Source organism: Stenella coeruleoalba (genome assembly GCF_951394435.1).
Source record: "Stenella coeruleoalba genome assembly, chromosome: 2".
Lineage (NCBI taxonomy): Eukaryota > Metazoa > Chordata > Mammalia > Artiodactyla > Delphinidae > Stenella > Stenella coeruleoalba.
This window is the reverse complement of record NC_137147.1, coordinates 109,184,288-109,197,161: the sequence shown is the minus strand read 5'-3', so window position 1 is coordinate 109,197,161 and position 12,874 is coordinate 109,184,288. Positions and strand designations below refer to the sequence as shown.

General features: G+C 48.6%; 1 protein-coding gene across 2 annotated transcripts in view; it reads left to right on the top strand.

Moving 5' to 3' along the window:
• ALPK3 (alpha kinase 3) overlaps positions 1-8,456 on the top strand; it is a 49,240-nt gene extending 40,784 nt beyond the window's left edge. For both annotated transcript variants that reach the window (XM_079907221.1, XM_079907220.1), the window contains 5 exons: positions 1,698-1,978; positions 2,537-2,625; positions 3,430-3,653; positions 6,010-6,058; positions 6,665-8,456. In XM_079907221.1, coding sequence (XP_079763347.1) covers positions 1,698-1,978; positions 2,537-2,625; positions 3,430-3,653; positions 6,010-6,058; positions 6,665-7,001 — 980 coding nt within the window. In that variant the 3' untranslated portion in view covers positions 7,002-8,456. The remainder of the gene's footprint in view (positions 1-1,697; positions 1,979-2,536; positions 2,626-3,429; positions 3,654-6,009; positions 6,059-6,664) is intronic.
• The last annotated feature ends 4,418 nt before the right edge of the window (positions 8,457-12,874 follow it).

Here is a 12,874-nt window from a genome sequence, read left to right as displayed (position 1 = left end):
GGGAAGAGATGTATTGCTCCTGCAAAAGACACACTGAGGATTAGGACCGTGAAGGCGGCTGGTGATGGAAAGGTTTCTAGAGCTTCATTTGCCAACTAATACCTTAATTCTTTCCTTCATTCACTTATTTACTCATTCATTCAACTAGTGCCTTTTGTTCAGTTATCAAATCAGATTTAATCAAATATAACCTCACCTAAAAACTAAAAAAGCCTAAAAACTTAGTAATAATACTTAATTATCATCAAATATCCAATCAGATTTTCCCAACTTTCTCATAAGTGTTGGTTTATTTCAATTAGGAACCACTCAGTGCTTTTGGCTAACATAATCTCTTAAATCTATCAAATGTATAATAGTTCCTCCTCCCTCATTTGTTTTCCCTCCTTGCCATTTATTTGTTGAAGAATTTCTTACATTTTGGATTTTTATTGATTATATCACCATTTAACATGTCGCTTCATTGATGTGCTTCCTCTAAACTGGTAATTAGCTTGAGATGCTTGCTCCAATTCAGGTGCAAATTTTGGGGGTGTGTGTGTGAACATTTCACAGGTGTGCTGTGTATTTCCTTTGCGTCCTATCTGGAGGCATGTGATGTCTGACTGTTTTAGTAATGTTAAGAATGATCACTGGGTTCATTCAGGTGTTTTCTGCCTGATCTATCCCTTTTAAACTTTAAAAAACTGTATCTGATATAACCCCTGTCATCATCTAGGGGTTTTAGCAGTCACTGATTATCACCTAAGTCCTTTATTTCATTAAAGTTTGCAACATGGAGTATTTTAATTCTGTCATTTCTTCTTTATTCATTGGCTGAAATTTTTTGGAAAAGAAGAAATGGTTTTTGGTAATCCTGATACATATAGGTCCAACAGAAAATGAAGGAAAAAATACTTTCTTTTCCTCCTTGCTCTTATTAGATTTCAGAATAATGAGTTGGTGCCCTAACATCCTCCAAAGGTCACGAATGAGGGGTTTTTTTTCCAGAGGGAAGGGTTTTTTTTACTTATAATTATGAAAGTATGACTTTTTAACACATTTGAACGTTCAATACTTTGCAATTATTATGCTCTTGTCGTTGGTAAGATTGTCTCATTTTTTGCCAGTAGAAGCCTCTTCAGGTTGGCTCTTGTGTCCTTTTGACAAGTTGCCAATTGTTTATGATACCTTACTTGCTTTCTGGTCCAGAGATGTTTCAGGTCAGTCTAGGACACTTCCTGCCCTAGACCCGGAATCACCCATTTCTTTAGGGAGTTCTGGTTCCTTTTAGTGGAAAATGGTATTTAGTGATCCCAATTTGAGCACTAGGAGTGCTCACTGCTACTGGATTTGTCTCACAAACTTTTTGTTTCAGTCAAACATGTTGGTTGTCACGGAGTCATTTATTCATTTGATCAAAACACTGAATTCTAAAACAAAGGAATTCTGATATTCTGTATTGATTGCTGCTTCCTCAGAAAACCCCTGCCTTCCACAGACACTGGCTGAGCCCTTACTCTGCACACGTGAGCACTGTTGAATGACGGCGGTTTTACCAGATACAGTGTCTGCCCTCAGGAGGTCATAGTTCATACGGCGCCCCCCACAAGTGCACACCCAAAGAGAAGTCATGGACAGAGTGGTGGGGTGCTACGGGTCCCACAGCAGTCGAGGGGGAGCTTCTAGTTTTCCACATTTCTCCTGTTCCCCTTCAGTTGGAGAAGAGATTGAGATGACCCCCATGGTGTTTGCTAAGGGTCTGGCTGACACTGGCTGCTGGGGGGACAAGCTCTTTGGGCGCCTGGTTAGCGAGGAGCTACAAGGTGGTGGACACGGGTGTGGCCTTCGGAAGGCCTCCCAGGCCAAGGTCATCTACGGGCTGGAACCCATCTTCGAGTCAGGCCTCACGTGCATCATCAAGGTGTCCAGCCTGCTTGTGTTTGGGCCCAGCAGTGAGACTTCTCTCCTGGGCAGAAACTATGACGTCACCATCCAGGTACTGTCCCATCCCCCTGCCCCATCCTTCCACTCTCTCATCCCTCCCCTTCCCAGCCTGGGTCCTACTGGGAAGCCCAGTATGGAGGAGGAAGCCACCTTAGTCTCAACTTTACCTCAACGAGAGCCTGAGATGTAGTCCAGGCTACATCTTTGGGGCCATAGTTTTCAAACTGTATTTTTCAGCAGAAAACTTTCTTCACTGCCCTCAAAGATATCTTTCGCAGAAGCCTTATTTGGGAGTTAAAAGGGGAGTGACTGTGGGCGGAGTCGGTACCTTGCTCTCCTGCAGTGGGGCCCCTGGGGCATTGCCATCTATCACTAGGGCTCCAGGAAGCACACTTTGGAAACCACTTTGAAAACAAGTCCAGAGCCTCTTGTTTTACAAATGAGAAAAATGAGGTGCAGAGTAGGGAGGAGGGTAGGAATGAACCCCACCTCCCCCAGGGCTGGAATCCTCCCTGCAGCCTCTAGCAGATGGCCTTCCCACTAAGAGCCAGGCAGATAGAGAACCGGGATGCTTCCTTGCTGATCAGAGTTGCTTCTCTTCGATCCACAGGGGTGCAAGATCCAGAACATGAGTCGAGAGTACTGCAAAATCTTTGCGGCTGAAGCCCGGGCTGCACCTGGCTTTGGGGACGTGCCTGAGTAAGTGCACAGGGAGGGGGCCGTGCAGTGTGCAGACCGGTTGACTTGAGCTTCTGCAGAGAACCATGATTTCACAGCCTCCTGGGGGCCTCCTGAGTCATAGTCACGTGTAAATGGGCCCCCAGCTAACCCCATGCTCAGCTCAGTGGTTCCACAAAATCTAGAAATAAAGACCTCAAGATTCACTGCCCACTTTAGAAAAGCTTCTGCTCTGGTCTTCAGTCTCCTCCCACCCACCCTAATTCCCCACTCCTTTGCCCAGTTTTTGCTGATCGCAGGGTTTGGGCACAGCAGGTTCTGGGCCTCTCTGAAGGTGATGGGGTGGGCTAAAGCTTCCAGGCAAACTGGTCAGGATTCTAATGTGGTAGGTGGGCAGGGTCCGTGTGGATTTTTGTAGGAGTCAGCTACACATGGAAACTGTTTTCATTTTGAGACTTGGAACTTCAACTCTTGAGTATTAGGGTCTAGCTGGCATTGAGCACAGTCTGGTTGGATCCTCTCAGAGGTATTCCTTTCTGTTTGGCACTTACAGGTCTTAGTCCCTCACTCAAGCACAGAGGCCTCCTGGGGCTATAGCAGGGTTCAGTTCTAATCCCACTGACCTCAGAGAATGGAGGAGGCCACCATTTCCTTTCCTGAACTCAGGGTGGAACCCCCCCTTCCTTGCTGTCCTCCAGGCTCAGAGCTGAGAGTTCTGTTCTTGGAAGGGCCTTCCTTTTGGATCCAAGAGTGTAGAATTGAGGTGGAGGGAGGAGCTCTCTGGGGCCATACTTCCTGCTCACTGCAGGGTGACACTATGTTTAGGATCATCCCACTGTATCTGATCTACCGGCCTGCAAACAATATCCCATATGCTACCCTGGAGGAGGACCTGGGCAAGCCCATGGAGTCTTACTGTTCCCGGGAATGGGGCTTTGCTACGGCTCCAGCAGCATCTAGCAGCTCTGAGGCCGTGCAGAAATGCCAGACCTTCCAGCACTGGCTGTATCTGTGGACAAATGGCAGCTTCCTTGTCACAGATTTGGCAGGTATGAGGGTGTGGGGTGTGCATGTACATGTGCAGGAGAGCATGCGGAGGGGCAGGGTCACAGTTCTCGTTTACTAGTGTGCAGCGCACTTTTGCACATATTCTCCTTTGCTTTCACAGTAACCTTGTAAAGTGCGCTGGACAGGAACCACTTTGTATGCAGCGCTAATACGTATCAGGGCCTCATGGTGCCTAGTCTATAACTGCAGCTGTATCTAAAGGAGTACACTCCAGGCTTCACTTAAAATTAAAAAGGAATTTACTTCAAAGACCGTTCCATGGGATCTAATTCAAACCCGCAACCGCGTTTTCAAAATCTCCCTTTCCTTCTTCCCTGCAGCTCTGCTGTGAACTTTCTTACTCTCTAACTTCCTAACCTCTCTCTTCCATCCCTGCACACATAGCTTTGCAATCTCCTCCTTCCCTGCTCCCCCCTCTGTCTTTGGTAGCTTTTTATTATGTAAACAAACTTAGTCTCTCTTGCTTCTTTTTAGTTTATTTCTATTTCTCCCATTACTCAGATTCTCCCCAACAAAGGAAGGCCAGCAAGCATGAATTCTCCTTCCTTCTTTGACCACTCCTCTCCAGGCCTACTCTCTGTAACCAGACAGGGCAGGGGAGAGGAAAAGATAAAATCCTCTCTACAGTGAGAGGACTGGAATGCTGCGAATATCACACACTATTACATTTTATCCCTGATGTAAATAAGTGACAAAACCAAGGGCCAGAGATAGAAAACTGGCTTAAATGTGCTTTGCATTGGGGTTAAAGAATAAATATTAATACAATAAATATTGTATATACAACTCTATATATTGAAGGGAGGGGGGCTAGTAACACATTAAACCATTATCATTCACTCTATTTGTTAACTCATAAATTTTTCTTTCCTTCCTTCTTTCCTTCCTTCCTTCCTTCCTTCCTTCCTTCCAACATTACTAAATATTGGGAAGATAAAAAGGTGAATTAGGAATAGCCATTGTCCTCAAGAAGCTATGATAAGTATACCAATTTCTACAATGAGATGATAACATAATATAGTAGAAAGACTTGAGAGTCAAAGAAATTCAAGCCTAGGTCTCATCATTTTCTAGCTGGGTGTCTGTTTTACAGAGAAGAAAACAAGCTCAGACAGGTTAGGTCATTTAATCTCTCCGAGCTTCTGTTTCCTTTCCCTCTCTAGGAATAACCATATCTTCCCTGCCTATCTCTCAGACTTGTTAAGAATATTAAATGAGACTGTATTTATGAAAGCCCTCTGCAAACCAAAATTCTGTGCAAGTGTAAGGGATCATCATTATTATAATGCAAGATGGAATGTGATAAATGCTGAAAGAGAAATAACAAAGAAGTTAATATTTATTGCATAACTACTGTGTTTCAGACACTAAGTTATAGTCGTACACATACTGTGATCTTCTCAATTCCCCTGCAAGATGGGCAGCATTATCCCTACTTTTACTGTTGAGGATTAGAGATAGTAAGTGACTGGCCAAGCACACACAGCTCCAAAGTGACAGAGCTGAAATGTAAATGCAGGTGTGCCTGGTTCTCAAGCCCACATTTGCGCCACTCTATCATCCACGGGTACTCAGGCCTGTTAGTGAGAGGTAGGTTCCTGGAGGAAGGCAACCGGACAGTGTACAAACAGGGAAGGAGAGTCACAGACCTGACGCATGAATGCTGAGATGCTGGGGTGGCCTGGACGGGGTGGGAAATGCCTCCTTTGTCACCACCTGCCTGGATCTGCTCTTCAAGGCTAGGAGCCCATCTGGGCTTCTTGGAGTGCGTGCTTGCTGCACTTTATGAGTAGGTGGAAGCCAGTCTTATCCAGTGTTAACGTTTCTGCTGGCCCAGCCCCGAAATACCTTCACATTTCCACCTTTCTCCCTCTTGCCCAGATGGGCTAATCTGTTATGAGGAAGGAGAAGGTTTTAGCTCAAAGCCAGAGGCCAGCTCAGTTTGTGACCTAATCTCATCCAGTAGAGGCAGGATTGCACAGCTGGAAGACTTTTGGATCTAGGAGTAAGAAAGACTGAACTTTGATTCACGGTGGTCATTGCACACAGACAGCGTTCAGTTATTAAATGAATGAATAAATGTGACTTTGCTGCAGTCACTTAACTTTGAGCCTATCTCCTCACCTGTGAAAATGGGAATATTATTACTACTAATAATACAGAGATACCCACACCACTCATGAGACAGGCCAGGGTGATGATGCCCAATGAGAGGGTACCTGAAGATGTGCCCTGCAATCTGGCAAGTTCCCATCTAAAGTGATATCCATCTTGGAGACATGGGGGCCCTACAACCAGCCCAGGATGCCCTCAACTCCCCACTCTCTCTCTTTTCAGGGGTTAACTGGAAAATGACTGATGTGCAGATTGCTACCAAACTGCGAGGGTGAGTGCTCCTTGGGGACAGAATGCCCTCTGAGAGTCTGCTCAGGGTGGAAAATGTCAAAGTTCTTCTGGTTCTCCATTCCTGAGGTGCTAGACCTGTGACCAGAGAGTCCCACTTGCACCCATGGCCATGTAGTAATGTCTCAGGGGCCACTGATCCCCACCTGCTGTGCCCCTGACCCCAGACCTGGACCAGTAGCTCTTGACGCCCATGCACAGGACCACCTACATCCTGGGCTCTCAGTGTACCTGCTCCCCTTCCTTCTCACTTGTGAAAGCTCATCAGGGTGCAGATAAGCAGGGCCCCGTGAGTAGAGTGGTGAGCTGGAGTCTGCTCTTATTTATGTTAATAAGGCAGATGGTCCTCACACCGAGTGACGTCCCACCCGATGAATTCCATGGGCCAGGGTGTAATGAGACCTCAGTTTAGAGTTGAGGTTTCAGATGCTGCCGTCTGAGGTGGCCCCAGGTGGACTCCCCAGCACCCCGAGGTAAGGTAGGATGGACCTTGGGCACCACACCCTGGTTGTGGCCACCCCACAGTCTGCCCCCCAAGGACTCTCTCTCTGGGTGGGGCTCCTACTCAGCTCTCACTGTTTGGCTGCAGATACCAAGGCCTCAAGGAGAGCTGTTTCCCTGCCCTGCTGGACCAGTTTGCCTCTTCCCACCAGTGCAACACCTTCTGTGAGATGCTGGGGCTAAAACCTCTCAAGGGCCCTGAGGCTGCCCACCCCCAAGCCAAGGCCAAAGGCTCCAAGAGTCCATCTGCCGGCAGGAGGGGCCCCCAGCTGAGTCCTCAGCCCCAGAGGAAAGGCCCTCCCAGTCCCCAGAAGAGTGCCCCAAGCTCCAAGGCCACCCCTCAGGCCTCAGAGGCAGTCGCCACCCAGTTACTCGGACAGCCTCCCGTCCGAGATGGAGGCTCCAAGGCCCAGGGCATGCGGTAGCCCCCACAGGAGGCTGGGGGCCTCCACCCAGCAGCAGACCGACAAGGAAGCAGCTCGAACCGATGGAGACGTTCCCAGTACGGGACTGACCGGAGCAGGTGCAGAGGAGGCACCCCTCGGGGCCTCTGCCCGCAGCCTCTCCTCATCAGATGCTTGGTGCCTGACACCCAGCCCGGTGGCCTCTCCTGGTGCCATCGTCCCCGCGGCTCCCAGGCCCTACCTCCCGGGGCCTGCAGCCTAGCCCTCCTTGAAGTTTACACTGGCCACTGCTGGAGGCTCCCTGAGTCCTCTGCATGAGTTCTGCAACCAACCCCTCGCCCCAGGCCCTGCCGTGAATGTTGCACTCTGGGGGCACGCAGGCCAGCACCTACCCTTTTCCCTTCACTTGGCCCTGATCCCTCCCTATCCTCAGGGCTCCAGACTTCCTCTGCGGTGTCTGGCCTGGTGACTCTCAGGGTGTCTTTTCCTTCCAGTCATTTTGCCTCATTCATCCCAGCTTATCTTGCAACTAACCTGTCCCTGAGCCCGAATGGTGCTCAGGGCCCTTCCAGAGACTGTCATATCCTTGTGCAGTGGTCTTTGGTGATGTGTGTTCATGCTCTTCCTTCCCCCATCACTCAGGCACTCAATCACCTGCCTACCATGCTCCCTTGCACCCCATCCCCCATCCCTGGCTTTGAGCCCAATTGCAGCCTGCTGCCTGCCTTTCACTGAGTTCTGTTTGTTCCCCTACCCGAGGGCTTCCCTAGCCTGACCCCCACCCTACCCACCATACCTAGGTGAAGAGCAGACCCTCTGTCCTTTCAGCCCACCCCAGGACACTCCTCCCCTACTTCTCCCAGGCCCTCTGCCCGTGAGGTGAGAGCTGGCATGAGGGTTGCATCAGCAGCTGTGGCCAGACGGAAGGTGTTGACTTTGTGGGACCTTGTGCTTCATACTGAAATGAGGTGGGGTCACAGTGAATTTCACATCCCCTCTTGACCAGGGATAGAGGGCTGGGACTCTTCTCCAGAGGGCGTGCACCTGGGAGCTGTAGGAAGAATGCAGTCCACCCATGTGCAGGGTGGAGGAGTGTCTCTGTGCCTGGGAATTAGGACCCCCTGCCCCTAACCATTAGCTCTTGATCCTGGGACTCCAGCTCTGGGCCTCAATATAGGCTCCCAAGGATTTGCTGTGCTCGGCCCAGCACCCTGGGCCCTTCCTGAGAACCCTTCCTTGAGGCCTGGGATGGGGTGGGTCTCGAGCTAGCCTGCTCCCCTTGGAATGCAATAAAGGCAGCAACTGTGTATCTTGCTTGCCCTTATCTGGTGTGGTTGTAGGTATATGGGGTCAGGGTCCCGTCTCCCCAGGCGGTTCTCTGAAGGCGTCCTGCAGTCCCTGGACCCACTGGAAAAGTGAATCCATGTTTTGGATCCTAGATTGGCATTCAGCCTCAGCCTTCTGTGGCCGCAGCTAGACAGTCTGTGCTGCTTGTACTAATGGAATGATGGCTTGTGCCCCTTACGAGGGCGCTTAGGCCTTTGGAATTGCTCATTCATTTGGAAGAGGAATGCAGAGGAAGGAACCCAGGAAGGAAGAGCAGAGCTGGGGCTCTGGGGAAACGCCCAGTGTCTTTGGCTGCCTCCACTGGGGCAAGACCAGCCTGGGGGAAGACCAGCTCCTGCCTCTCAGCTGCTCACTGACTGTTTCCTGCCTCCCAAGGTGCAGAGGCTTCTCATTCCCAGCCCTACCCCATCACCCAGGCCTTTCCTTGCCTGACCTTTACCCCCCTCCGTTTGACATTTCTGACTTCTCTACCTCCTCTTGTGCTCAGGTGACTCTGCCCACTTTTTCCTCTTGCTCCCAACTCTCCCAGCCTGCATATCCAGATTGCCGTGGTGAACTGAGAGCTGGAATATTGTTGATTTGTTTATTCATTCATCCATTCATTCGGCAGACATACTGAGCAGACTTACTTTATGCCAGACCCTGAGCTGACCACTGCTGAGAGGCAAAGATGCATGAGGTGGTCTCAAAAGAGGTGCTTTCCATTAGGTTTCTTGGGTTTTGAGCAACAGAAATGGACTTGGACCTTCATGGGAAGGGTGTTGGGGGTAGTTCACAGAACCAAAGGAATAGCTGAACAGTTGGCCTTTAGAAGGGCAGGAGCCAGGGTAGCTCCAGAGCTTGCCTCCCAGGAGCTGCTGCCGTTGGCTCCAGTGGATCTCCCTCCACTCAAGGTTCATATTCCTGTCCTGGAGCTCCGGGCATCGTGGACTGGGAGAGAGGTAGTTTTCCAAAGGATGGGGATTCTTACCAGAAGAATGGTGGAGGGTGGAAGGGTAGAAAGGGCTTGGCAGGCAACCACAGAAGATACCCTGACACACACACACACACACACACACACACACACACACACACACACACACACACACACACACACACACCTTTCTTCCCATCTGATGCACTACAACTCTCTTACATACAACCAAAAGCAAATCGCTCTCTGCTTGGGGAGACCATTCAAGGTAATAGTCAATGACTAAGTCCAGGGGTAATGACCAGGGCTACCATTCTCCAAAGTCCAGTGTCACTAACGATACTCTTTCCTCTTTTATCACAACCTCCTTCTGAAATTCTGCAACCTGTGGAAATTATAAAACCCAACAAGAAGGGAAGTATGGGTAAAGGCTACGGTCCATTTCTATAACTGGTCATGAGAACTAGTATTTATGACTAGGGATTTTTTTGCCCTTTGGAGTGACCCAAAGTCGAGTTCCTAAGCGGTCCTGCCTGTGTGGCAAGCATTAGCCACTGGACATGGCAGTACCAGGAAGCACTTTAGGAAACCCCCACGTCCATCTGTACCCTGCCCCCTTTTAAGTAGCCGCAATCATATTTTCCCTTGATAGAGTTAATCATCCTAGCTACTCCTACGTGTCACTATATTTACTCGTATCCTAGATATACTTCTATCCTAGCTCTGTGTGGCTCAGAGGTACAAGCAACCTGAGACGGCCAGGTGCCTAGGCTTCTAATTCACTTGAATCATTACTATGAATTTTTGAAGGTATGTTTTCTTGGGAACTAAAACCTCTACACCAGTCTGGTCCTAAACCTCAGATATGAGAAACGCACTGAGAGGTCGTGATAACGTGCCCCTCTTCACCCTGCTTCCTGGCCTGTAGGAGAAACAGCACCATGAATTGGTTGCCGGTTTGGAGCTTATGCTACATCTTGCAGGCCTTACCCAGCCTTGCAAGGTATTGTTTTCAGCTGGTGCCGTAGCTGAGTTTTCAACAAACCGTTTCACCATATTATCAAGCTAACTGCTTCTAGACTGTGGGGATCCTGACAAGATGAGCAAAGGCCATAGGCATCAACCCATTACTTTGCTATAAAGTGTATTCCCTGGTTGAATGCAATGTGTGGGGATACCGAAATGCTGTTTACAACAGTTGATAATTCCATGGATTTTTTTTTTTTTTTTTTTTTTTGCGGTACGCGGGCCTCTCACTGTTGTGGCCTCTCCCATTACGGAGCACGGGCTCCCGACGCGCAGGCTCAGTGGCCACGGCTCACGGGCCTAGCTGCTCCGCGGCATGTGGGATCTTCCCGGACCGGAGCACGAACCCGTGTCCCCTGCATCGGCAGGCGGACTCTCAACCACTGCGCCACCAGGGAAGCCCAATTCCATGGATTTTGATGGGAGAGGCATGATGGGTAAGGAAAGCAAATCCAAATCCAGAAGAAGGGCCCCTAATGGTCAAGATAAGTGCCTGCCCTGTTAAAGCCATAGCATAAGTGTAGACTGAGGCAAGCTCAGCCATAGGGCAGGAGGAGGCATTATGGGAGAGTGAGTGATGCCCACACACAGCTTGCCTGTGCCTCCAGAACCCTCTCCCGGAGCATTCACCTAATGATGGTGGCCATGCCTGATTTTGGCTGGGTGGATCCGACAACCCCTGTTCATAAGGGCCAGCATGGCCACCTGGTAGGCTGTAGCCAAGCAGTTAGACTCCCCAGAGCCCAGTGGCAAGTCAGAGGGCTGTGTGTCAAAAGGATAATAGTTACTTGTTGGCCAGCGTATCACTTGATTCCAAACTCTGGGTTCTCCTGCCATATTTTTAATTTTTTTTTATTTTTAATTTTGTAACATCTTTATTACAGTATAATTACTTTACATTGTTGTGTTAGTTTCTGCTGTATAACAAAGTGAATCAGTTATACATATACGTATGTCCCCATATCTCTTCCCTCTTGCGTCTCCCTCCCTCCTACCCTTCCTATCCCACCCCCTTCTGCCATATTTTTTAAATCAAGACTTGTCACAATCTCCATGTGCCTCCCCAATATGCCACAGACAGACCCCTCAAGCACCACTGGCTCTGCCAGGTCGTGTGGCCTCGTGGCAGAATCATTTGTGCTCAAGGCTTTTCCTGCTGGAGAGCCTTCACTTGCTCTGCGCCCTGCCCAAAGCTGGCAGTCTTCTGGGTCAGTCAGTAAACGGGTTGGAGCAAGATGCCCCAAACTGACAATTTTGCCTGGAATTGGGCCTTCGTGGTAAGGAATTCAAAATGTAGGAATTTGTCCTACATTAATGGAGGAACTATTCTGACCTCAACAGACCCCTTGATCCCCAGGAACGTTATTCAAGGAACAGACATTTGCATTTTCACATGCTTTATCTCCCACCTCTGACTCACATATATATGTCTTACCAAAGCATCTAGGGAAACTGTTGATCTCCAGACCCTATCAGCATGATGCCATCAGTGTGCTGGAACATTGCATTGCTGAGGTCAAGGTCCCTGTGAGGCAGTCTGTGGCACAGAGCTGAACAGCTAAGATAATATATATCATTCAGCAGGACAGCAGTGGAGTACTGCTACCCTGCCAGCTGAAGACGAATTGCTTCTGATGTTCTTTGCTCATGAAAATCAAGGGAAAAAATGAATTCACTGGATCAAAGGGTTCATACCAAATGCCAAGAGCTGGATGAATTTGCTTTAGCAAGAAGACCATTTCTGGAACAGCACCTGCAATTGGAGTTAACACGTTTTAAAGTTTACAACAATCCAAAGACCTCCTGGCCAGGCTGAGCTGTGGTAGGAATCACTATGACTTCACTCTTAAATCTGATAGTAACACTGATTTCTACAATTCCCTCACAAATACGGAAGCACTTTTGATTTACCATTTCGGTCGGGAGCGGGAATTCTGATGGCTTATGCTTCTCCTATCCTATTATAGTCATTCTTACCCCACTAATCAGAGCCATCGTGGGGGTTATGCGTGTTTCAGAATATATCCATTTCAACTGTACACTCAAAATAACCTTTCATTGGCTTTGAGATTCCACTGGGTCTACTGTGGTGCAAAATTTAGTCTATTAAACATCTCTATGGATTGGGAGACCACATGCTCTTCTACTGTACCCAGAAATTGGGCTTGGCTTGGAGCCAGTGTCCTACAAAACCCCTCTCCCCAAGTCTGAGTACTTTCCTTTCCTTTCCGTTCCCAGATAAGTGAACACAGATCCCTTTGGGGAAGGTTGCAAGGAAGGTTAACAATATGCATCTAAGTGTTAAAATAAGGTTTTTCTTCAAAGATATTTGACTTCCTCTCCCTTGAAAGTCTGGAAATTAAGTGGGAGATTTTGACTCTACCTTGGCAGCTGAGAGAGACCTCTTTGCCCAACCAGAAACCTTTGGTTACAGTAGTAACTAGCTGATATCTTAGGCACTGTCTGGTCTTTTTCATTCCTGGGGCCCAATGATTAATTAACCACAGCTAGAGGTTTGGTTTCCATGCCCATGTCCATTATGATAACTCCTCTACTGTGTTCCTTCTGTCTATCTCTGCTGCTGAGATCAGGAAGTTCATTTCATAGG